This window comes from Temnothorax longispinosus, chromosome 9 (genome assembly GCF_030848805.1).
Source record: "Temnothorax longispinosus isolate EJ_2023e chromosome 9, Tlon_JGU_v1, whole genome shotgun sequence".
Taxonomy (NCBI): domain Eukaryota; kingdom Metazoa; phylum Arthropoda; class Insecta; order Hymenoptera; family Formicidae; genus Temnothorax; species Temnothorax longispinosus.
This window is the reverse complement of record NC_092366.1, coordinates 19,600,219-19,627,869: the sequence shown is the minus strand read 5'-3', so window position 1 is coordinate 19,627,869 and position 27,651 is coordinate 19,600,219. Positions and strand designations below refer to the sequence as shown.

The 27,651-nt window shown below is 36.2% G+C and overlaps 1 protein-coding gene across 6 annotated transcripts; it reads right to left on the bottom strand.

Annotated features, from left to right (window-relative positions):
• Positions 1–1,671: 1,671 nt before the first annotated feature.
• On the bottom strand, positions 1,672–27,177 carry Frl (formin-like protein). 6 transcript variants are annotated; one of them, XM_071789600.1, is made up of 18 exons: positions 26,313–27,177; positions 12,804–12,887; positions 11,810–11,896; positions 11,235–11,341; positions 10,590–10,729; positions 9,994–10,172; positions 9,705–9,781; positions 9,118–9,433; positions 8,472–8,588; positions 7,928–8,168; positions 7,550–7,833; positions 6,979–7,246; positions 6,756–6,883; positions 6,222–6,666; positions 5,821–6,095; positions 5,590–5,703; positions 4,606–4,704; positions 3,771–3,912 (listed from the first exon to the last, which is right to left on the bottom strand). In XM_071789600.1, the coding sequence occupies exons 1-17, from the start codon at positions 26,541–26,543 to the stop codon at positions 4,630–4,632; spliced, it is 3,168 nt and encodes a 1,055-aa protein (XP_071645701.1). In that variant the 5' UTR covers positions 26,544–27,177; the 3' UTR covers positions 3,771–3,912; positions 4,606–4,629. The 6 variants fall into 6 exon arrangements, with proteins under 6 accessions (XP_071645698.1, XP_071645699.1, XP_071645703.1 ...); XM_071789601.1 differs by lacking the exon at positions 3,771–3,912 and adding an exon at positions 3,949–4,243; XM_071789597.1 differs by lacking the exon at positions 4,606–4,704 and having other exon boundaries at positions 1,672–3,912.
• Positions 27,178–27,651: the final 474 nt, after the last annotated feature.

Sequence of the window (27,651 nt, the reverse complement as noted above, 5' to 3'; positions counted from 1 at the left end):
CGCAATAATATAGGTTGAGAGTATAATAATCATGTGATAATATATTTCTCGAAAAGTTTTAAAATAATTTTTATATTTTTCAAATTTTCCAAGATGATTTTGATACGTCCACGTTAATCCAACTAATATGTTTCTTCAAGTCCTAAATAGGTTGTATAAAATGCATTTAAACTAAACGTCAGAGAAATAGCGTCATATATTTTTTATTCACACTTTTATTCGTAAATTAAAGAGAAGAAAAAAGAGACGGAGTGTTTATTTATTCTTTTTCACATACGTAAAACCGAAAAAATCAGAAAGAATATTAGAACGAATAATGGCGTAGGAATAATGACGTGTATATGTTTGTATATACATATACGTAGCTAATGAACAACTTTAGCTATTCTCCGTAGCTTTAAAGCGCTGCCATGTGGTTTTTATATAGCACATATTTTTCATTTAAAATTTGATATTTAAAAAATGTACAAATATATCCATGAACCTAGCAATACTTTTTGCCATTAATACTGACAGACTTACAATAAAGCATATATTTTGAATATTGTTTTAGAAATCATTACACATTAGTTGTAAAATAACATGTAAACTACGAACACAAAAAACTTTTTTTTTTTGTTGTAAAACTTGAGATATTTTAAAAACTATCAAGTGCGTGTTTCAGATTAAGCAACGATGACGTCTTTTCTTTTAACAGAAAGTCAAAGAATATTATTGTATTTCGTGCACGTTTTCAATTTTTATATCATCAAATATCTAATATTAAAAAACTTTAAGTAAATTTTAAATGAAATTTTTGCCAAAATAAAATTTGTAAAAGGTAAGATAAATAATATTTATTATCCATCTTTATTTTTTTTTAAATTTAATCGTTCAAAATTCCTGAATTTGAAAACTAAAAGATGATTCGACACGATATTTCTGTTAAAAGTTTACACCAAAATCTACTTTATTATATTCACGCGTTATGTACATGTATATAATGTAACAAACGTGTTTCAGTCGCGCGTGTATATTTTCTCATGTTTTATAATGATGTCTCTTTAGAGCTGTAGTGTTCTATACGTATCATCGAAATGCACGGCGATAAAATATTAAGAGGAAACCTCTAAGAAAGCAAACGAGTGTAATGTATAAACGGCAAAGATGCATGACGAACAATAATCTGTGAAGTTTGAAAGCATTGAATGATACATTTAATTTTTCCAACGGTATTCTATGAAACACGTGTTGATAATGAATATTTTCAACATTTATTACGTATATATACTTTCTACACTTGGTAATTTTACTTCATATCGTCTTGCATTGTATATCGTATACGTGAGCTAAAGAATGTAGATATATCGTGCCTTTTGTACATTGTATATTTGTATATAAAAATATTTTACATGAATTATTATTATAATGTAGTTTATACGAGCAATAAATAAACAACTTTAAAAGATATAAATGGTATACTAATTTACTAATGACCAATAAATGTTACATAATAAAAAACAAATGATAATTTACTGACCATAGGCCAACATGTGTGTGGTATTGGTTAACGTCGTTTACAGAAAAATAGCGTTGGGTGTAAAACTACAACGGTGGAAAATGTATTGTACGTGTAAGTCATTTTATCGTTTGTGATTCGTGTATTATTTTATGTAATAAATGAGTACATAATTTTCTTTGTTGAAGTATTAATTATTACATTTATTTATATCTGATTTTATACAATGAGATTACTAATTTTTACAATTTATATAGTGAAATGCATATAACGTATGTGAGTGCGTTGTGCGTGTGTATATACACATTTTTTGCACAAAAGATATATAAAATAGCTTAGTGCTTCAATCCCAGAGGGTTGAAATAGCAATTTTTCTTCGACACATATTGCTAATAAGCGATATGTGCTAAATAATACAATACAGAAAATATTTTATCTAAACATCACATTGGCAATTGTTCTAAGCAATAATAATAATTACATTATATTCGTTCAAAACTATTTTCTATATTACAACAGTATATTTACATTTTTTTTCTAGTAATATATAATATCAAAAACGTACAAAAGTAAAAATATAACTCCATTCTTTCAAAAGTTTGCGATATGTTTTCAATCGGGAATAAGCTTGAAGAGACGTGCAGTCTTTTGTTGTATATTTTGGTAATAAAAATCTTGGAGAATGACAGCAATAATCGATGTGTGTGCCAAATTTTGATTTGTATATTTTTCATGTCTCCTTACATTACGGCTCGATATATATATATATATATATATATATCGATTGTTAAACAGTACGAAACGCTCTTGTGCAGTTACTTGAGTATTTACGTATTACAATATATATTCTTGAGGTTCTTGTGTATACGCGTATTCGAGGAATGTAATCAAGTAATATGCTGCAAAATTATTTTCGAAATGTTTTCAAGAGACAACCAAGATCTCTCTCTCTCTCTCTCTCTCTCTCTCTCTCTCTCTCTCTCTCTCTCTCTCTCCCCTTCTCTCTCTCTCATTTATGTCATAACAATATGCGTTACAATATATCGCAGAAAATTATGACAAATATGTATAGTCAATTATCACTTTGTAACATATCGTCTTGATTTTATTATTGGTTGTGAGAGAAGATACATTTTTATGACTCGTAATACGAAAAAAAAAGTATAAACATTTATTTTAAATTTTGTACATTTGCTTGTAAGCTGATGGAACTTTTGCAATTCCGTAGCAAGTTTTCCCAGCTTATTACATATCGGGTGGAATGTCACAAATACCATGTCATTGATTTATTAAAATCTGCAACTGCTAGACACTGACTTTACACACAAACTTACGTTACGAGTTATATGACTTTGTCCATTTGATATTAAGCACGTACAAAATATAGGATATAAACAATTAATTTAATTAACGGGGACTTCAAGTTCATATGAAAATTATAAATATTTTAATACATATAACAATCAACAACAACTAAATTTAAACAATTCTACGTTTACGTATTTCATATATATATATATCGAACAAAAAAATGAAATCAAGTAATAGTGTAATCAAAGAATAAGCAAATTTTATGTAAATGTCATGAACGGTTTAAAGGAAATCTAATATTATCTAGAGAAAAATAGTAAAAAGTGCCTTAATTAATATAATATTATGCTAACTTGAGAGAACCTTCTGTGTCTTTAATTGCGAGATTCATATAAACTATGCATAGAAGGATCGTCAAATGTACGAAATATCGCGCGTTTTTCAAAATCTATCGCCTTGTGATAAATACTATATTCGAAAAATTTATATCCTAAAGCTGTGTAAATTACAAATTTATATGACTATTGGACTTTCAGCACCACTAATACAATTCGAGCACAAAAGCCTCATCTAATTGTACGTACTGAATATATTGTCGTTCAGTTCCGAATTTGTATGTTTATAGCAAAGTAGCTCATATATATATATATATATATATATATATATAAATAAGTAAAATGTTTTCAAAAATTCGGAGAATATATTCAAGTGACTATCTAGTTGTGCACGCTGTTAATATTTTCAAAAGTATTCTCAAACTATTGGTGTTCTCTGTTGCGTCCCATTCGTCTAAAGCTAAATTACAATGAAACTTTTATATTGCAAGGCAACGTCGTTCTCTAGAATGTAGAAAACCTTAGAAATGCGTATAAATCGGAAATGCAAAAAGATTACAGTTCAAGCTCTTCGGCAGTGCGCGAGAGTCTGTGATTATCGATACGTCGTCGTTGGCTACGTCTTACAGCATCCGCTCTGCGATATGGTTCGGACCTGAGACCAAGAAGAATATCCTCTAGGGCACCATTATACACTTCATCTTGTTGTAGTAGCTTCTTCTCTTGCACTAATCGTGTCTTATTCTTCAGTTCGTTTATAACAGCATCCTGACGATATATAATAGAATATTAATTATTACAGAAAATATTCAAAATAATTATATTTAAAAAATGTCTATTTATAACGATATACCTTAAAAATATTGCTATGCAAAGTTTATTATATTAATATATACATATGTTTATTAATAAATAAAAGAAAATGCAAAATTTTTGCCATTAATTAATTCAAGTTCAAATCAAGAAAAATTTATCAACGCATCTATTTATGCAGAAGTGGCGTTACTCATACTCGATTAACTTGAACGGTACATGAAACTTTATGGCAGTAAAGGAAAACCGATAATAGAAGAATTCTCTCAGCCAACATCAATGCGAGCTAAAACATGCGAATGCATACTATGATGTATCGTTACTAGTATACATATGTGATGTAAAGACAACATATATATACAAAGAGTATTCAATTGAAATCAATGTGTAGCGTAGAATGCGTAATCAGTGTTCGAGTAAAATTTCTCCGAAACTATAATAGATTTGATATGGTACTTGATAGTTTTGAGGTAAAAATAATTCTTTTTTATAAAAAACTATAATTATTTTACATACCTCTTGTGTGTAGGGAACAAGTTTGATGGTTATCAAATTTTTACATGTTATATGTAATATGTGTGATGTGGTGTATGTACAGATATTAAAAATCATACGTTAATACAAGAAAGTGAGCGAGGACAGACTTACATGTTGTGAATTGTTTCTACATTGTTATGTTCTGAGCTCCAGTTCATTAAGGTGGCGGTGTAACAGACTCTTGTTCGAGTTACAGCAAAATTTCGGTGACTTTAAATCCAAATAAATATGTAACAAATAAGAAAACAAATGTTTATAAATCTATAGTGTTTAAGAAATGGATCAACTATAAGAGGCACGCGTGAGACTCTCAGAATCCTTGTTTCAATCGTTTATAATGCCTGTAAAATGTCATGCTACTTCACAACATGCAAAGAAATTAATGCTTTGTGTATTTATTTTCCATTTTCTTACATAAGTAGTGATTATAATGTTGCGTGATACGATGAATGTTAATTTTAAATGCATCTACAGCATTGATGTTGTAGGAGAGAAGCTCAGAGAAATATAAATGATATAACATATTATATATATATATGATCAATAAAAATTTCAACCATCACACTATTGCGGTATCAAGTCTAATTAAAATAAATAGGTTATATTTAACGGAAGGGAACGTATCCAACCAACAGATGGGATATATAAATATTATTTTGAATTTTTCTTGATTCAAAGAATAAAAAAAAATCAGTAGTGGAGCAAGTTTATGGTAATAGAATCATCAGACTCGTTTAGTTTAACGTGCACGAAATAATATGTAGTAAATCACAAAACTACACACGTACAGGAGAATAGGATATTATGGAAGAAATATAAATGCTAAAATATAAATGATTGACGTTTTTTACATAAAATGCTTTTTATATTAAACGGAATAATAGGTAATTTTTGCACGTGCAATAATACGTTTATAGATCGTAAAAGATGCATATACATTAAAGATGTTTTTAAACTCAATATTTTTAGAATAGCGCACATGCTAGATATACAAATAATTTGAGTAAAAAGATATAGGTGCTTTGACCTTGTTCATAAATCTGAGTTGATACGTGTTGATACACAAAAGTAAAACATTAAAAATGCATGACATACCTGTTGTTTCTTCTGATTTAATTTGTTACGCTTTATAACTTCTTCGGACGTATTTAAAGCTTCTGCTGCAGCAGCCTCTAATCTACGACGCTGTTCGTTTTCTTGATCCGCTGCCTATAACGTCGTGCATTTTATTATTTAATATACATATGTACTCTCTCTTAACAAACGTGCGATACGATACACGTTAAAAACTTTGACATCTAATAAAACACACAACTATTAACGCACCTTAAACGCTCTCGCGAATCTGACAAGAAGGGAGAAAAAGGTGTTGGCATCAGCCTGTCTCGGACTTTCCCCAAAGAATTCGACACATTCACGGAATGCTTCACCGGCGGTACGTGCGTCAAGTTTCAAACGGCGTAATTTCTCCTCGGAATTGTTCAAAAAGTCGCGCAATACCGTATTGTGCTTTTCTTTGCCGCGTAACTCAAATTCTTTTCGCACAAGATCCATACCTTTCTCCAGTTCGTGAACATCGGTCGTAATGTTCTCCAGTGAAACTGAAATTAATATATAATTTTGCAGGTATAAATACAAAGGGGTCAGTTTTATTTGTCATGTATTATAATTCCATTCACCTAGCATTAATATTGTAATATAGCTACGTAAATACGGTAAGCACATACCTGTCGCAGCTTTGTCGATGTACATCAACTCCGATTCAAAATTAATAAGTTCAGGGAACTTGACTCGTATTGTGGCGACGATATAATGCAAAAGGCACATCCTTTTATCGGTCGATTTCGTATCTAATAATGTATCTAAGCTTTGTAACTTGAAGCCGTACGCGGGGCCCCGTTTGCTACTGTTTAGGTAGTTACCGAAGGCAAGAATAATTTCTAATACTGATCTTAACTTCTTTGAACTCTTAACCGAACTGGATGCAGATATCACAGCGTGTATTTGTGGCGTAATGAGATGTAAATTGTCGAAAAAGTTTCCTATGTAGTTCATAATGGACAACTTGGTAGATATCCTTTCCACTTTACCAAGTTGCATCAAAAATTTATCTTCTTCCGTCAATAAATTGACGTTCTTCTTTTCTATAATATATTCGCGGTAAGCCTTGATCTGAAATTAATTTTTATTATTTTCTTTTAATGCTGTAAAAATCTTTTAGTAACAATAATATTTATATTAAATGTAGAACAAGAGCGTACTTCTTGATCCGTAGGTACCATACGTTGCAATAATTCTACATTTTCGAGCGAAAGGACTTTCAAGTCGAGAGCATTTACCGCCATTATTACTTTCTCGACCGGCATTTCCATTTTTCGGCGCGATATAGCTAAAGTTGGAAAAATAGTGAGAATCAAGTGACGAATCTGTTTTCACATATATATCACGCTAGAGCATCGGTCATATAGATCGAAGTTTATTTACCAATATTTCGTAATCTCGTGTGCTCCAAAAGCGATACGTTTTCAGGTTTCTTGAATCGTTTACTCGGAAAGCTTGAAAGTCCATCGATTTCATTGTTACCGTTGGCCACGTGTCCACTCATGCCGATCTTAAATCGCTCTTCAAAGTCGGAAAAGTCGATTTGGTTGTGCAAACGATCGTCGTCCAACTCATTGAAAATAGTACCCCGTACTTGATTAGGTTTCAGAGCGATCCAATTAAGTGTAGGAAGTTTGTACTTTGTTTGGACCTGAATAAAAAAACGTACGCTCGCATTAAATCAAAACAAGCCAAGAAAAAAGCAAATAAAACGATACAATACGTTTCTTGCTGCCTGTAAAAATGTAATACGCGGTTTTCTCATAATACGTATATCGCTATTTTGTTGCTTTTATCGTAATAATTAATTTTGTCGTAGAAAAACATATTATATTCTCTCACGCATTCGATAATCTTCGCAACTCCACCTCGACGACCTTACATGCTCATTTATAATCGATATTTTTACATCTTGATACAATGTCGAAACGCAGAACCAACGAAATATATATACTTTTCGTTTGATGGTCATTGCTCCATTGGGTGCTTGCATCATGCCAGCTGGTGGTGGAGGTATCGGGACAGGCGGTGGTAACTTGTGATCTCCCAGGGAAAGAGGTGCCATAGGAGGCGGCGGCGGACACGGTGGCGGGGGTGGAGGTGGTGGTGCGGGAGCCGCTGGGAGAGTTTCACGTAATGTTGGCGACGACGGTGCAGTTGAGGCGAACGTCTCGGGTAATGTAACGTTATCCGACGTACTCAGAGGACTCGTCGCGGTGCCATTTCGTAGACTAGCGGCTGAAAGATCAAACAGGCGTTTGCACGAGATTTCACTTTACATATACCGCCTATTACTTGAATATAAATACTCTTAATCTGGCGAGTAATATACCTGATGAGCCCTTTGTAAGCGTTCCCGTGAGAGTTTCCAGTTCGATGATCTTGTTCTCTAGGACACTCTGCCTTCGTGCAGAATCCTGTCTCTGCCTCTTCAAAGCCGCGAGTTCTTCCTCCACTAATCTACGCGCTTCCAAAGCCTCGGTATATTCCACCTTGATCGCGCCTAATTCCGTCTCCAGTTCCGCCAATTTCGCTAATGATTCTCTTTCTAATTCTGCCATACGATCATGTGCCTGTGTGTGTGTGTGTGTGTGTGTCAAAAACAATCACGTACGGACACGCGTCAACAGATAAATATCGATGTGAATAATTTTTTAACAACGTATATTGCAACATAATATTATATAACAGTAATGTATAAAGAACGAAAAGTATACAGCAAGCTTATAATCTGGTGCATTTTCGATATCAAGTCATTTGTGTAACGTGAATCTTATGGATAAATGTGTTTATTTTAACCTACTTTTCCTACTTTCTCTAGTAGCTTTATACGTTAATAATAGAAAAAATAGCATAAGAAAGTTTATATCGCTTACATGACCAAGTTCGTCTTCTAATTCCGCTACTTTTTCCAATGCTGCAGTCTTTGTTTCACTGTCCTCCATTAAGGCAGCTACATCAAATACGTTATCTAGGTAAGCTGAGATTTGAACCTAAAAAAACGAGTCAACATATGACACGCCACACAAAAGCATGAAGATGAACGTGATAAAATTCGAAAAAATTATTATTAGGCGTAAAATTCTGCCCGACGCACGATCAAAAATGTCATTCGTTGTATTATTTCTATTCTGTTATTATACACATATCGCGTGCTATTTACTTTAAAAGTGTTTGTACATGTCTATTTTATTTTCATGGCTTTATAGTTAGCTCTTGCGTACACTATATTAACTTGACACATATACGTACGCAGTACGTAATGGTCGTGGCATGTGACGTGTAGAGAACATCCGTAAAAATTATTTCTAATATTCAAATCATCTAAAATAAAAACCACGCCATCACGTACGATCCACTACTGCATCTTTTTGGTGAAAATTTTTTAAAATAGAATGTATAATATAATAAGCGAGTTTTGTAAACTGCAGCGAACAACATACATCTTGATTTTGATTTGATCGTTTCGTGATCTGTGCATTGTTTATTAAAATTTCATCATACGCCGTTGCGTTAACTGACCTGCAAATCTTCGCTCTCTGTGTGTCTAAGCTTCTCGAGATATTCGTCTAATCCAAGCTTCGTGAACTCATATTGCAAGTGAACTCTAAAGTTCATGTCTTCGACCGAATGTACGACAATATTGACAAACTGCATACAAGCGACCATAAACTCTATATGGAAGCTGTCATATTGAGTGAAATATGCCATAAGTGTCGTAAATCTTCTCCTCTCGGAACACACCTCTTTGAAGTTATCAAACGCTGACAAAATGATCTCGTGGCCACCCTTCACTAGGCAGATTGCAGCGAGGAGCTCCAATACTAGAGCTTTCGTCCTGAGAGAACAGTGCATTTATTACAATGATGGGCTAAACCATGGATATGAAGCATTTATTTGAAATAATGTGACGTATAAAAAGATCAACGATAATCCATTCAGGATGTGATGAAGCAACAACTTGTTAGTCATTCATTTGAATATAAAATGAATGACTAACAAGTTGTTACGGCGTACACATTACGGATATTGTTTCACACGTTTATAAATGTCATAGACTTTCTAAGAAATACGAGACAATAATAGATAATAGACAATACGTGACTCACCTCAAACTTTTATGAATTAAGCTCAATGCAATGCAATTGATGGCTTCTCTGTGTTGAATAACCATATTAAATCCGTACTGTAAAAAATCGATATAAATATTTATTTTATTATATGCCGGCGATAATATGGATGTGCTTATACATATGTTGTATTATGTGTGAATGTACGTTATATCAGAATATATTTATGTATCATTTAAAAGAAAAAAAATTAAGGATACACAAATATCTGCTTTGCAAAGAATTTTAAACTTGAGAAGCACGCAAGTTTATCGGAACTGATATTCACCTTATTATTCATGATGGCACGCATGCATAGTATGCAAACATGAATATCATCCTTTGCTTCACCCATATTTAAACGTGCCACGTGTCGAGATCTCCTTTTGACCCCAGGACTGTCTTTGAGATCGTGGAGAGGTGGCCTCAAGCATCCGTTGTTTAATGGTGAGGTATCGCCAGTGCCCGCTGTGTTAATATTATTATCGAACATGTTTTTAATCTACGATGAGCCATAGTTTGTCACAAAAGTATTAATATTTATTAATCTTACAAATATAATATTCATTCTAATAATCTTTACAAAAAGACAGATATTTTCCACGGGTAATATGTAACTTTTACCAATAATATTATCGCAGTACGTTATGACTATAACGAAAAGCAAGAAAATATTAATTTTTCTAGATAAATTATGTATATGGAATTTGACCTGCGATATATAAATTATCTACTCCTACTCCACAGTTTATCGCACGTAGAAATCTTACACTCGTTGTCAATTCCAACAGATTAGAATGCGTACCTACGTTATTATGATTCTCTAACGGGCTAAAATAGATTCTCTGATTTTTTGCTTTTTTGGCTTTCTAATCAATTTCTTACCGGTTTGTAATTTTTCCTCGGAACTTGTGTGCGATTCCAACAGTCGTTGCTCATGCCGCATCATCAATAGCCTGAAGCTGAGATAGTCTATCAAGGCATCCAGGCCTTGATTTTCTTCATCCAAGAACTCCCTCACCCATCTGTATAATACTGTTCAGCTCAGAATACAGGTTTTTCGAAAAAAGTCTTGAATCACGAACAAATAAACTTGTACACTGAATCTTATTGGTATAAATTATTTATGCGATCAATGATTAATACAATGGACTTGACGTGTACGTTGCACAAAATGAAAAGTGGATGTACGTTCAATCTTCTTCCTATTTTGTTATATTAAAAAAGTACAAGCACTTGGAAAATTCTAAATTCCAAGACTTTGAATTTACACTCGTTTGAAAATACTTGTTAAAAATATTTAAAAGAAAAAATACCAATATTGTCGTTGTTAAAGACAGTCAAGTACCAGTATTAAAGATTTTTTTTTTTATAAAATAGTTAAAACGGCACGTCTCTATTAGACTGGCACACAGCAGGCACAGCCAGTATACAATCAAACAAACATAGACGACGTAAATTAATAATCAAAATGGCAAATAAACAATAAATTATTATTATAACGATTAAATACGTGCCAGATTCACTTACTCAATATGATTTGTGCGTAAGGATATCTCCAAGTCACGTAATACTTGGGTCGACGTTGATTCGCCGACCATTTTCCTTTTCTGGAAGAACATAAAGAAACGATACGACTGTGTAATCATTAGTATCCGTTTGATAACAAACTTCTTGCGGTTGGATGTGTAATGTACGGTACACGTATTTCAAAAACGAAGAAATAAAATATTTATACACAAATGTTTAAAATCAACGTGCAGCATTTTGAACCAATATTTTTGTTACATATTTAATATTAAATATAATAAATATCCGTGATCGATGTGCAACGCAATAACATATGTTGACGTGCATAAACACCTTAATAAATAATATGTGATATGTGAGTGTCAAATAGATTGGTGTCAAATATTGGTGTTGTTTATGCAGTGAGCGTGTTTTTAAAATATATATTTAATTTTGCTCGAAAAATTAATTATATCAACACATGTGTAAATAAAAAGTAACGAAATACAATGAATAATCCTGAATCCATGCGTTAATATTCGAGAAAATAATATTGGAGACAAAAAGATGTAAAAAAATAAAATAAAACAACGTACTCGATGGCTTCGCGATGCTGTGGGATCCAGGTAAGTACGTAACTTGGCCAGGTAATGGGACGGTGGATCTTTAGCTTGTACTCTTTCCTGCAAATATAAATATTGTGACAAACGATTTCATATGAACCTTTCAAATTCACGTAATATCCACAATCTCGCCCAAAAAAATAATACGTTGACATTTACAACTCTTTAATGCTAAAGCGTTAATTTTGAAACCACAGCAAAATGACACAAATTATCTTTAGTCTGACGTAATACTGAATTATTATTAATTATAATTTTTGTTACGATTAAAGCGATTCGAGATGCCAGTGCCAGTGTTTATTCACCCTCCCTGTCACTAGATGATTACCGTGGCAGTTGGAATTAAGAGGAGCAGATTTGAAAGAAAAAGACTTTTTTAGATTTTCCAAGTTCTGAAAGTTCTGAAAGATATCCCGTTTGTCGTTGCCGACAAACTGAGCCTTGCAAAGATTAGCTTCTACATATGACGTACTGTCTGTGAAGCGGCCTCGCCAATAACATTTGGAGACGGGAACATGGCTACGAGTACATGAATGCCGTCGTGAAAAGGGATGCTGCGTATTTTTTGCAGGCCGCACCGTATAATAGCATGGCTTGCGTTACATCCGTCTTGTGTTACGCATATGCTCTACAGGCTGGCTCAAGCATCGGAATGAACCGTGACTCGCGATTATCCCTTGAGAATGCACTTCTATCTTTTCATTTTGAATTATTTCATTATATTTTATTATATAGCTAATGGTTGTAATGCCGATATTACCTATCGGTGCCGCGATAAAAATCCCGTATAAACGTTGAATAAAATTAATAGAATTTTACCATCTCATCAATAATAATAGTAACGATGGTAATAATGTAAAAAGAAATACGATAAATAGGTCACGTATCTTTTGTATTATTTTTCCTACATCGATTCCATCTCAATCTTTATCTTGAGATTATTCTGAATAATGTATAATGTACTCACTTGGTCGCATATGATGTCCCATTTTTTTTCGTTGTCATATTGTTTCAAAAGTTTCGCTTTATCCGGTGGTAGATCCATAGAGGCCTGCACACACACAAGAAACAATATATAATACTTTACTGTTATATCGTTGTTAACGATCGGCTAAGTACGTTCATATTTTATCTGAATTTTAAACATTTTCTTTACATTCCAGAGTTACTTTTATTTATATTTCTAGATGGTTGCAAACAAATATTATCAACAATATTACGTCGTTTTAATATTTCATTATATAAACTGTATACTAAGTACGTGTTGGTGTGTTTGCTCACATAAATGCACACACATGCGTACTACGCACACGTGGCCATGAAACTGTAACGAAGGATATTTTGTGCGTGCAGATATGCACATCACGTTTTTTGCTCTGTTGGAACAAGGAATAACATTACGGAATTTTCAAATACGTAATTACGCGAACATCACCTTTATACTCGACGTTAGATTAAATTAACACTTCTGCCTGATCTTTTGCTCCTTGGAGAAAGCCAACACGCGCGTTCTCCTTCAGTGACCAGGCCAAGTTACAATTTCCAGCAACGTAACACGATTTCTGTTTCCGTTTCGTGGCAATGACTATACTGCGATGCTACAATTCTGTCGCATTAGCATAATATTTGTTCTGGAGCTATAGTTTCTACTCAACTGGAGCGAGTACGTCTCTCTTTCATTTTTCGACCGTGTAACGGGGGGGAGCACAGAACGAGTTTTCCTCTGAGAAACGAGCGATAAATATATAAGCGATAAACGGGCGTTCATTTTCATTATCGCTGTTCAAATGATAACTGACGTTTTTCTGACGTTCCAAACTTTTCAACGTGTACGGCGGCGTGGGCTACACAGACAATACAGACATTGTCAATCAAGTGTATAAAAAATTAAAAAGATACCTTCTAATTAAAACATTTTAGAAAAGTAAACAGTTTTTTCTTGTTCCTTATACATATATGTTGTAATTAGATGTATAAAATGTACATTATATATGTGTTGTTAACAAAAGTATGTGCCTTTTATTAAATTGTTTCATTACATATTCTGTCTTCCTACTCTTCGTACGACTGGTAAAACATGTCGGAAAATTAGTAACTGTGAGAGAAAGCGACGATTTCTGCTATGCCCTATGGATGTGTTAAGGTCAAAACACACTTCGAACGGTACGAAGCGGTCGGATCGTCGCGGTTTCACTTCGCTGCAGTGCGCTTTCCCTTTCAGTGTAACGGCAATATGAATCTCCGATTGTGCAAAGTGTTGCTTAAAAAAAAAAAATAAATTCGTCTGTGAAGAATCAACCGCACGCGACGTGAGACGTCTATAAGAGTATCTTGATGAATCGATAGCGCGGTTATCTAAACATAGAGAGCACGTCGCCGTTCCCGTACAAGCGCACTCAATTAAATTCGGTTTGTTGAAACTGCTTTTTACCGCGCGTAATTGCGTTCTACCAGAAATATCGGATTACCGCTAATGGGGTACATATACTTTCACAATAGGCAGGATGCGACCGGTGACGCCCGATAGATACGCAAACTCGAGTTTCAGTAGTCATTTGCTTTCGTTCATGATGGAAATATATTCGATTCACGTGCATTAGTTGAAATGTATAAAATATTAAAGAAAAAAAATTTGCTTTTTAAATTGCTATGCTTACTCTCTTTTCTTTGTTTACTTGATTTAGTTTCTGCATGTGGATATTTTTTTTACTTTCGTAGATATCTCGTTTGTTCTCTGATGACAAATATTGGATTACCTCGTTCGATGCTTGAACGGTCATATCGGTGGCAATAAAAAGACGTCTTAACGGCGTCAAGAACGAACCTATCTTTATTGGTATGGTTCACGGGGATTACTAGCAGACTACTGCTCGTTACACACGGACACTGACCTTCGGGCTAACAAGAGAGAACTTTCAACCCGGGACATTTATCTGCCCGCGCGCGCGGTGAAAGGGTAAATTTTTGGTCAACTCGCGCTTTCATCATGAGCGTCTCGCTGTTCTTTTTTTTTTTTTTTTGTTTGCTTTTTCAATTCATGTTTTCATTATAAGATTTATGGAATTTTATTTCATGCCGTGCACATGAAAAGAAAAAAATTCGCGCGCCTCTTTGCATCGATATTTTACGGATATTTATTAACAAATCCAAGTGTGACAAACCTTTTTGATACTATAAAAGCGTGAACTCGCGCTATTGACGTGCTCCAAGTTGCGTCTGGGATCCTTTCACATTTGGTGTTGGAGCAAAGGGGCTTTAATCAAATCAATGGTTCTCTCATATGAGACCCTTTTCACTTCTTGGTAAGATTAATAAACTAAGATAATTTTACCAGAAAGTCGAAGATTGACGTCTGTGTCTAGCTAGTTTCCCTCTCCCGCGACTTTATCTGAGTTTAACAAATTATATATAAATAAAACGCTATTTATTCGCGCCAACGGCAAAAGAAGCCCAAAGAGCATTCATAAAGCAGAGAAGCAAACAAGTGACACAAGAAATGCCATTGGTGCACAAATTAAACGTACTTGTGCATGCTCAATAGCAAAGTGTGAGCATCCTCAAAACACGAAAGAATTGACCGTTGTCAAGTACTTGAGCTTCGGCGAATCGCCGTCGCGACTTGTGTCATTTGAACACACGCCATGCACAAGTCATTAAAACCATCGTTGTTAACGGTGCGTGACACTCGTACGGTCACACGCGAGCAAAGTATATATATAGAACCCGAGATATTGTACTCGAGATTATAATTTATGCAGGTACATCATGATTGAACGTGCTATTCGTATATGCAGTTATTATCCCGAAATTAATGTCAAGTTTATGGAATAATGTAATTATGCGACATCATACTATAATTTCTTCCAACTTGTGGTATAAGTCTAAAAAAAGATATGTTAGTTCTCTAAAAAAATTCTGCGGACTTGTCGGACAAACTTTATTCATTATAAAATTATCACGTAACAGATATGTATTATCTTTAATATATTTAGTGCTACAAGTTTTTAGTAACATTGATTACATCGCGCTCTAAAGCTTTCGCGAGTCGCGAGCTTATTCGAACCTCGACGACGCTGCGAGACAGCGGTGCCTCGCAAATTTGAATGAGAGATACGGTGGTCTAAAATTAAGTGATAACGTCACGATGTGCACCCGGCCGCGGTGACATCATCTCACTCACTCACATATGCCTTATATATGTGTACGTAGCTCCTTCTTTCCTCTCTGCTGCCCATTTCTTCCCGTCAAAAGAGAGAGAGAGAGAGAGAGAGAGAGAGAGAGAGAGAGAGAGAGAGAAAGAGAAAGAAAGAGAGATGAGAGAAGGAGATACTGCGTGTGCAAGGCCTCTCGATGTAAGTTCGCACGATGTAATCTGATAAATAAACGTAACAGACATTTAATCATTGACACTCCAACAGGCAAATAAATGACTAAGCATAATATCAGAAGTGCCACTATCTAATTTACAATGAGAAAAACGAGGAAAACTAGCAAAAATAGTTGCCAAAGTCTAAATCGTTCAGATATTGGTGATTTCCAAATGTTTGTGCGTTATATATAATCGCGAGAAAAAAATATTCGACTCTATCTCTCGCTCGTCATCACACTTTCAACGCTCCACTTTCCCAGCAGTTAGTGTTTCATATTCCACCCAAACGTCAAGTAGATTTCTTTAGCGGAAATAAACAAATATGCATAAAATGAGCCATGTCTCTTTGCGTTTAACGGAACTGAATCAAACAAATTTTAAATTTATTCTACCACAGATTTAAAGTGAAATTTTTTATGTCCAATACGCAAAATTCACAGATTAGTGAGAGGTGAATAAGAATAAATATATAATTTCAAGTCTAGGAGAACATAGTGTGACTTGGCCTTTGTTACACGTTGCCTTTGGTATATAAATGCGGCCTAAATACGGCGAAATATGAGAAACACTTTCAACTTTACACAATACATATTTTTCATGTTTATTTTTTCACCTCTATTTTATTAATCTTGAATAGAATCTTTCCAGACTTTTTCGAACTCTATAGGACCAATCCTCCCAATGTCGATTAATATATATAGTAAACAAGTGTACATTTTGATTTAAATTGAAATCAATGTTAATATCGATCTTTAAATCTGGTCATCAACTGCACTATTGATCGATCATGTCGCTGAATGTTTAGTGGATATATAGTATATATATATTTGGACCTTTGAGAGCACTTTGCGGTTGGCCTAAACATCGCCTCATGAAGGGGCGTCCCAAAGGACTCGTATTCGAGATCGTTGATCTTCAAGGAGAGCCGAAGGGAGGGATGTTAGGAGATAGGGCCGTATAACACCAGCGAGGGCGGATAAGCGAGCGTGTGCACACGGCTGACCGGATGGAACAGGTTGGAATAAAAGCGATGGAGAAAGATGGAAAAAAGGGTGCGACGCGTGCTCGAACAGACAACACGAAGCTGTTTCGTTACCGGGAATATTGGTAGCCATGCATTAATTATGTAATTAGCGAAGGCTTGAATACCTTTTTTGTAAATAAGAGAAGACGTCACACGCATAGACGAAACTTTGATCTTTTAATGCAGGTAAATTTTTTTTAATACAAGCGAAAACATTTTTTCATATATGGAAAATGTTTTAGCGTTTTAACAATTAATAACATGTCCAAACTTTAGAAAGAGTGATGGCTTGCACTAAATATACACTTTATGATTTTAATCACATCTAAATACTTTGATGTACAGAACAAGAACATTAATACAAAATATAAATTACGGGAAAAAATAGTTAATGATGATATACTATATAATAAAGAACTCTGATACGTATTTCTTCCATAGGGTATTGTAGTTTTGGCAATCTAATCGTTAGGATTAGAAAACGACCTTTCAAAATTAGCAAAAAAAAATTTGATTAGGTATAGCTATGTTGACGATTTCTCAGAATTATCCTACTGTCTCTGGTCTCTATATCATTGACCGCGCTCAACGAGTATACACACACAGTTCACATTCCTCTATAAAATATAACATATTCGACAGTTGTGAAAGTAAAACCATGTAGTTATCGATGTTATTGAAACATTATTAGCATCCCTATAGCCGCAGTGTGTCGTGTAACACACCCAGGATCCTCCGTTGCGGCAGTCATCGTGCTTTACCAAGCCGCGCGACACCCTCGTCCTCACCCACGTCACGCTTGAATACATTTATGTATGTATGACGGGTGTGAGGAAGAAGAGGGAGAAAAAGAGAAAGAGAGAAAAAGTGAAAGGGTAATGACCCGCCGCGCGGGAGAAACAGAGAAACATACATCGGATTAATGGACGATGAAGGGACATTGGAGGAAACCTCGGAGGAAACGAAAAAAGAGGCGACTATCGTTTAACGCACGTAAAAATAAAAATAAATAATTTTAATCTAATCGAAAAACGTGCAGTATCATCTCCTGAGAAAGGTATAAAAAAGGCAAAATGATATACGTTTCTACGTCTTTCCACGTATCAAGTTCAAAGAGCACGTGTTCTTATATAGTCGCGACTCGCGACCAAGAACAGCGCACGATTGAGGTTCGCTTAACAACGATCGTCTCTTTCTGTACGTACGATGCACATCTGCGATCCCACTAGGGTTCCTTACGACGCCGACGCCCCAACCCAATATGCAGACAGTGTGCAACACGTGCGGACCGGAAAGCCCGTCCGCGATTCCGCACGTTCAAATTCTTTTTCTCTACATAAGATATAAATATTGCAACGCTCGTCGTCGACATACATGTCGCGAGTCGCGACTCACGTCGGACGACGCGGCTCTAACAAAATAATCGCTGTTTTCTTTTCAACCTGCCTGCCTTAGTTATTAGCATACAATGGCTAAGGATTATCGATCACCTCTCGCGATTTAATATCAGCGCTATAGAAATGCAATCAATCTCGCATGCTATTGCGACGCTCCGCGCTCCTCAGTCGCCGAAGAACACCGCGTGTCATGATGAAAGGGAGAATTAGCGATTTCTCCTTCTATATGCATTCTGCTAGACAGATTGTGCACTCGAGATGACATGACTTGGTTGTCGTGAAATCGACCGTTGATCTCGCAAATAAGCATCTGATTAACATGGGTACGTCTGACCCGTGTCGCGATTATAATATATTATAGATGACACGTATATCGAGAAAACATCACGGTAGTGTTTAATGGATAATATTTTGTATTTAATTTATATATTATTCGCGAAATCTAATGAATTAAAAGTAAAACAAAACTCTATTCTCAACATCTCAAAAAATGTAGTCAAGATAAAGAATTCTTATGTAAATGCAAAGTTATTTTAACTAAATGCTGTAGTTTAAATTATATGTGACTACATAACTATATAATTAATAATATCATCTTTACAAAACTATAAATTGGATTAAGAACGTAGACTTTTACTGTATAACATATATTTATAATTATGGAAATATGGTAATATTATATACCAGCAAATATATATAAACTGCTCCGTTATATACCTACTCCGGCATATTTTTATCAATATAATAAAACATCACACATATAAAATTGAATCAAGTGAGACTCCCATCAATCAACTAGTCAAAACGTGTGTTGCTAACGTAGGTGGTACCTTTAAATATAGGCATGGCATTAAAATTAGCTAAACTGTCCAAGAATTTTCACGGTCAAGCAGCAACGTTTAAGCGCCATCAGTAGCGGCCAGTATCCCTCGACTGGTAGGCTCTTTTATTTACTGCCCAGGAATAGCTCTATTCGCACGTGCACGCCATTTGGCCACGGGCCATTTCTCGGCGCATATACGCTTACTCCCCTGGCTTTTCTTTGTCCTCTTTCACGAGAAGGAAATTCTGGCCGGTCAACGATGTCCGGTTAACGATGTCAGTTTTACCTGAGATCTCCCGTCATCGCACGTGGTGGCGATACGCGCACGTGATGCCGCAAACGTCAGCCAGATTTCAAAATTATGGAGTTTGAATGAAGAAGAATTCCACGCCGATCACACGACGAAATTTTTCTTATATAAAAGACGAAATAAAAAAATTTATATCTTACCAGAATTTCCTCTTGAGGATTTATTAAAACCTTGAAACTTTTTTTTATTTAAATAGTATATTAGAAATAAAGCGCCACGTATTTCACAACATTAATGAAAAAACGACGTAGATACAGTTCAAAATATAAAAAAGAAAAAATGCAAAATGCTTTTTCTCGCAGTCTTATGGTATTTATGGTTAATTTAAAACTCAATTTTTCTGGTTACATAAAATAAGATTATAATCTAAAAAGAGATGGTAAATCAATTAAATCTCAATGAATTAATTAATTGTTGCCTTGTTGCCGTAGTAATTTTTGAAATATATCGACATGAAATATTTTATATTTATACATACATATATACATAAATATATTAATGGACATAAATAAAACGGAGCACACAATATCTCACCGTTGCAATATTTTCATATTGAGAACTTGATTGCTTAAGAATGCAATCTCAAAGTTAAGAGTGACAAAGATGAGATTCGTCAACGTGTCTAATCCAAATAGAAAGCAGATATACACAAGTCCATTGACAGATATTTTGTCTTTTTTATGGAAAATGAAATCCCACGGTATATAATAAACATTATGCCGTACATACTGTTCCCACGTACGTACTCGATAAAACTTAGTAACCCGGTCAAACGAGTTCCGCCTTCGATCGATAACACACTGATATCCCTCATGGCGCGGCGCGGCGGGCACGGCCTCATATGTACAGCACATAGGCATACACATGCATTACTTTCCAGGTCGAAAGTTCCTCTCCGGAAAACTCTATCTCCCCTTTTCGACTTTTTTATTCTTTGCCGCGGTGTGTAGCATGAAGGCTCTTATCGACGCGGAGGAAGGTCAGTTTTGAAAAAATATTCACGTACAGAACATTTTATGACGATACCGCATTGTGTGACTCAGAAATCCAAGATGTTGCAATAATAAAATTTTTGAAACGTGCACTTTTAAGGACTTGTCGAAAAAAAGAATGTGATGTTACATTCTTTTATATTATACAAATCGAAACATAAAACCTCACTGCAACTAGATTAATAACATGTTTATAATGTATATAAATGTGTATATATTTATATAAAAAAAAAGAGAGAGAGAAAATGTGTGCTCAATTTATATAAATATTTCTAAGCTATAAGAATTCTCTCTTAAAATGTTTACTATAAAACTAGAGAAAAAAACTGCCCAATTTTAGCCTATAAACAATTTACAAATTCAATTAGATTTAACAAGAAATGAATCTAATTAATTATAAATACTGCGAAGAATTAAAAATAGACATTGCGGAAATCTAATATAAATTCGCCGTCGTCTGGTCGTCTCCGAGTCTCATATTGCTCGCCGCGTGCGTGAATTGTATAATACAATTTTTTCCGTCGCTTCCACAGCACATTCCCACAGTATAACGAAATTGCAGTGTGTGCGCCATAGGTGTCATTTGGATATCCTGTTTACGTAGTCGGAGGCATGACCAGAAGGACACGAATGCGTCGCACGTCGCAATGCGAGACAACCATCATCTCAGCGAGAAATGCAAACAGAGGTAGACACGTGGTATCGTCATTCACGCACGCGAGCGAGCCATTTAATCCTTCAGTGTCGCGTTATGTGTACGTCGCCGTCACGTAAAAAATCATCGTCTTTCTGCGCAGCGTTTATTACGCACGGGATATACTTAATTTCGTAACTTTGGCTACTTTTATTTTTAATCCTACGGAATATCGGGTATTAATTCTATCTTTCAACTCTTGCTCGCTGCAAAGAAGTTGCAACACAAGAGAGACTGCCGATCTCCAATTACAAAAATTCCTGCGCATTCCGGCAGTATTTTTGCATCGCGAAACGCTTATATATGTAAACGAGCGTTTGATATTACTTCATTGATTTCATCAGTGTCTGGATTTGGTTTTTACATTCGATACAGTTGCGCGTGCGTATGGATCTCCACTCCCTCGTGAGAACGCGTGTGTTCCACAAGGGAGATCCATCCATACGATAAACGACATGATAAATGAGTCTGCGAAGAAGATGACGGGTTTATTTAAGAATGTTATTCGTAACGTCTAAATAATATGAGTAAATCTCAAAAAGAGACTTGTATGCTTAACAACAACTCGAGCAAATGTAATTTTTTAAAAGGTATACCATTTAAAAATTAGTAGGTATATATATCTTTTACTTGTAAATTATATCAAGTTAGATTTTCTCGTGTTCGTCACTATACTTATCTTCATCAACACGCATGAAAAAGAAAATGTCCCCCGGCCGGTTCAACCGGGAGTGAAAGATATTTTGGTCCAACGAACGAAGATAAAACAAAAACGAATATGATTGGGTGTAGAAGCAGATACGCCCCGGGGCCTCAAAATCTCTCCATCGAATATTCGTTTTCGTTTCTGCTCAAAATCTCGAATCTCTCTTATAACGCCTAACCGAGCGCCTAACTCTGGATTATATTATATTTAAGGTGTAAGTATACTTGTTATTGTTGAATAATTAACAAGAAACATTTTACGTACATAAAAAATTATTAGATTGAATGACATTAAATGAATTATTAAATATATAATATATAATTAACAAATAATTAAATTTAATAAACTTGTTTTTCTATCCATATCCAAAGCATTACATGGGCAACAATCTAGGATATAGGTCAATATTTGTATTTTAAATTAATAACGGTAGAAATGGTAGAACGTTTATGACTCGTCGTCACGCGCGTAATTAGAATACGTGTCCGATAATGTAATTATCTGAAAAAATAGGGTAACGAAGCGACTATATAAGCAGTAATCATTAATAATCGCCAACTCATGTAGGTATTAGCATAAACATTAAGGGCGTGGAACGCATCGCCTAATGAGAGACCGTATATAGTTTAATAATTAATTAGTAATGCACAACTGGAGGTATCCGTTTTTATCACAGAATCAATTAGGAGTAAAGTGTTGGTGCTCTTTTAAAAAAAAATGTCACTTAACCCTAAATTACCATTTAAGATTTGTTGCCATTTTGTTTCGCATTTATATTTTTCTTTTGCCAAAATCTCCAAATTCTCTTTCACTTATCGGGAGTCGTATAAATAACTTGCAGCTTTTTCTATTTGCAACCGAATACTGCATCAGCCTTACTAGTCGTGGAACTTACAAAAGTACCGCGTAAAACCTAGGCTCATGTGTTTCTCTTTGTTGTATGAGAATTGGTAAATTGAGATAACTGTTTGCGGATAATACGTTTCCTGCACTTGTGGTTGACCATCTCGGAAATGAGTTGACCGGTTATTGCTCTCGTCTCGGTTATTTTTTACACGAACCAATTTTATGCTTTGCAGAAAACAGTGTGCATGGAAAAAAATCGTTGGATTTCGATAAAGTCACGTATCTTACGATTCACCATGCAAACACCGTTATCATATTATATAGTTCTATGTTTATATTGCATGATGTTCAGTCAGTATTATATTTAACTAATATTTACATAATTAATTTTATTTTTTTATTGTAACATCTGCTTACCGTTTATACTACAGTATCTATGTAAAACCGTGTATAAAAGTATCTATATAAGTATCTATATATAAACTCCATGTACTCGTTAGTTTTGTACGACGTCTAATCGCGTGAGTAATAAAGCAATGACTCGTCTCTCAAGCTTTATTAGGTTTCCGTCCGTAGGACCGATAGAGGCGGGAAGAGAGGCGAGCGAGGATATAGCATCGAGGTCGAGAAAAACTTCGGCGCGGCCCTGGTGCCCCGAGTCCCGTGATCCAAGGCGGTGGTTTCTACGATGTGTACGACTTACTGGTGGTGACTCATCAACAAGCATTTATAATGAAACCAAGTCCTACGATATTTTCAGCTGCTGAGACAAGACGATGAAGACGATGATGATGATGATGATGAGAATGATGATGATAATAATGATGATGATGATGCCCACGAAGATAATCTCTCGCTCGGGGGATTATTAAACGTTCGCACGCCTCCGACGATTTCTTGAACGATCCTTTGAACTTTCGCCACGCGATGCCACGTGCGATGATGCCTCGGATGCGTTACATTCCCTTCGTTACGACGGCGGCAGTGGACGTGGAGAGCAGCGGCCATCGCTTAGTTCATTCCGTCGTTATCAGCGGCGGACCGGTAATTGTAAATATAGCTCGCGATAGTTGACAGCCTGACATGGCGCGTACGCTTCGGCATTCGAACGTGGTGAGCGGTGCGCTTTGTTAGCGCAGCGCATTGGGACTATCGCCCCTAACGACAGTATACGATCGTGCGCCCGAATTGATAATTCATATAAATCAGACTGGAAAACTGGATGATATATTTAAAAAATACTTGATTACATTTCCAGTATATCCTATACATAATGATTTGTTAGAGCATCCAATAATTAGCACCTAATTCTGGCGTTTTCTTTTCTTTTCAATAAATGTATTGAATATTTGTTTTTTCTAGAGGAGACCAACTTAACGTTAAATCAGCCTCTCTCCATTATGTATCTAATTTTCTACCAAGCGCTTCGAACACCTAATTAATTTTGCAATATAGAATTAGAATTTATTTTGAGCCGGTGGTTAACTTGATGAATATCAACCGAAAAAAGAAGAAGCAGCAATATATATATGTATATATGAAAGAGTGAAGAAAATCGAATGAAGGCGAATTAATGCAAACTGAATATTATGAACGAAGTAAGGGTACTTGTTGTTTGTCGTTGCCGCAACGTTGCGCGTTGGCTAGCTACAATCGACGTGCATTTGGTGAGAGCCGCTGCTCTCGTAGGCGTGCCGTGTCTTCCTCCACCTCGTCATTCATCCCTCTCTCTTCCTCCTTTCTCTCTATCTTTTTTCTCAGCACACACGGATTCTTCCTTTCAACCTCTCGACATTTCGCTTCACGAAAGAAATGAAAATTCGAGACGGAAATTCAGTTTATCACGTATTCATTTTCTGTGTGGTCGTATAGACATGAGTAGGCTGATTCATAGATGTTACGTATCAAATAATTTGATTCCATATATTACATAATAATCGCGTAATACCGTTAATCGTGGAATAAAAAATAAAACATCCCTTGCTGCTATTTCTTGTATAAATTAAATTTATACGTGTGTCTATATTATCAATTTATGAAATTATTCCAAACTCCAAAGCAATAATTTGTCCTGCTCTTTTCTGTTTTCGTTTTGTTTAGGCATATTATTTACAAACATATAATGTGTGTGATTAAAATCACATAATCACATATCTATATTGAATATTCAAAATAATTTAAGAGAAAGGTGTATTAGATATCCTCATTCCCTGCGGTATTAATTCTTTCAAGATATTTATATTAAATTTTCAACCAAATATACTTGAACAATTGACACTTTAGGATCAAGGTGTCTGTGTGTAAGCATGATATATTTATAATTTAAAAGGATTATTTAGATTTTAAAAACGATTGAATTTATTTGCAGTTAACATTTCACATAATAGTGTTAATTCTATATTCTTATTTTTTAAAGCATTTTGATTAAAGACATAACGACATCGTAAGTCGTAAAGAGTTGATATGCACGTCGGATTAATTAATGCACATTAAGACGTTGTCAAGATGTTCTCTATATAAATAGGCTATTTTTATTCGTGAATAAATACAATACCACTCGGAATAAAGAAATATGATGGAAATCTTGATAAATTTTAGGCAACTATATATTGTAGTAAGAAAAGTTTAAGGAATTTAAAAGTTGTAATAAATATTATATATAATTTAAATGGCTCAAGAGTACGATAACGTGCGCACAAGTCTCGCGAGTAGTATGGCAAACAATTGTGACAACTCTATATAAATTCCAAGTTTCGATCAACTCAGGTTTTCAATAACAATGGAACCGCGTAATCGTGTTACTCGAGATTTACTTGTGTATATATATCGATGTGTACTTGACGACGAAGGCGTACCGCAGATGATTATTTTGCTTTCGCTCGGATAAATAAGCACTGTCATTTCGAGTACTTTCGCGTAACGTCGGGAAATTGGCTGGAGCAAAGAAAGAATAAGAAAAAATAATAAAACGATAAGACGCACGCACGTCGCACGCGTACGCAAATGCGAAATAATTCTCATTTCATAATTATGCGTAAGAATATATTTTTCAAGGATTATTCAACTGAAAAATCTCAGCTGAGTGAAGAGTAAGCGCGCGTGAGAATATTCATTCAAAACGGAGCGTAGCCGATTCGTGCACAGTAGCCTGCCAAGCTTTTAAATGCCACGGTCTGCATAAGAACAACGGGAATACAGAATATCGCGGAAAAAGTGCATACGGTTGCCGAGACTACGTGGGCAGATTCGATATCGTCTGCTATGATCGCGGAGCGGAACGGAGCGGAGCGGAGCGGAGTTGCAGTTTGCACTCACCAGCACTTTGGTGAAGCGCCTCTCGAGCTCGACGGCGTCCGGCATCGGCTGTCTCGGCGCGCTACGCACGCTGCCGCTGCGCGCGTGAGGTCCGCCCAGGCTGCCCATGCCCATGCCCATGCCCATGCTGGGTTGACACGAGTGATGAGGCACGCCGGCCTTGACACCGCCGACGAAAACCTCACGTACACCAACATCGCTCTCCCCGCTGCGACTCTGTATGATGCCCATGTTGTCGTTGCGTTGTCGTCTTCCTCTTCTTCGCGCGCGCGCGCGCGCGCACGCCCGCGCGAGCTTGTTCGCGCCTCCGGCGAATAAATCACGGATGGAGATTTTCGGCAACGTCGACTCGCGCCGCTGCTAGACGGCTAGACCGCCCGACGCAGCACGGCGCGACGAGGGACGTGTCGCGATGATACACACATACGTGTACGTACACACACACAGGCGCGCGCGCGCGCGCACACACGCGCACACACACACACACACTGTCACGCGCGCGACGGCGCAGCACCCGCGCGTCTACGGGCAACAAACGTCAACAACGGGCGCGGGCGCGCGAACGCGGCGGTGCATCCCTCGCTCGAGTCGCGGCCCGATGCGGCGGCCGCGGCCGTGAATCACTTTAGGAGGAACGCTGGCGAGCGAGCGAGACGAGCCGGTCCGTGTCTGTACGCGCAACAGGTATCGCCGGGCGGCCATCCATCGCGAATACCCGAGACTTTTGCGATTCTGGTGATGCGCGGCTTCTCTGCCCCGCGACGTATGCTCCGCCGCACGACCGCACACCACTCACCGCGTTCGCCTGAACGAAACTCGCTCACAAGACTCACACACCCACCCCGCTGAAGCTCGCGCCCGCGACTGCCCGGTGCCCGACGTCACGACCGCCCCCACCCGGGGACTCCGGAGTAGTCCGGAGGATACTCACCGCGCATGCGCGTCCATCGATCGCGCAGCACTGTCCTCGGTGCGCGCGAGATTCAAATACAAATTAGAGTACCATGGACTTGGACCGGTATATTTCTAGCTTGATTTTATATTCAAGATTGTCCATTTCTATATCGATATGGAGTAACTTTAATCTCTAATTCTTAGAATTAGAAAAAGACAAAAAGTAATCAAGTTAAACCGAGATCTGCATCGGTAGAAATGGATTACATTAAATATCGAGATACTGTACGGTTATTTACTCCAAGCACCGATCGCTTGTGTGAGTGGCTGTGATCGATCGCAACGTGATTAAATGGGACGCTCCTTCAATTAATGTTAAAACTAAATGAAATATAATTAGCTTATTTCTAAAAAAATCCATTTATTTGAATTTTGTAATAATCCA

Bases quoted from the DNA above. Each gene is read 5' to 3' on its own strand.
- Frl (XM_071789597.1), bottom strand. From the start codon at position 26,543: ATGGGCATCATACAGAGTCGCAGCGGGGAGAGCGATGTTGGTGTACGT. The intron at 9,782-9,993 runs GTGAATATCAGT...GATTTTTTACAG, and splicing joins GTGCCATCATGAATAATAAG to TACGGATTTAATATGGTTAT. The intron at 9,434-9,704 runs GTGAGTCACGTA...CTGTTCTCTCAG, and splicing joins TTAATTCATAAAAGTTTGAG to GACGAAAGCTCTAGTATTGG.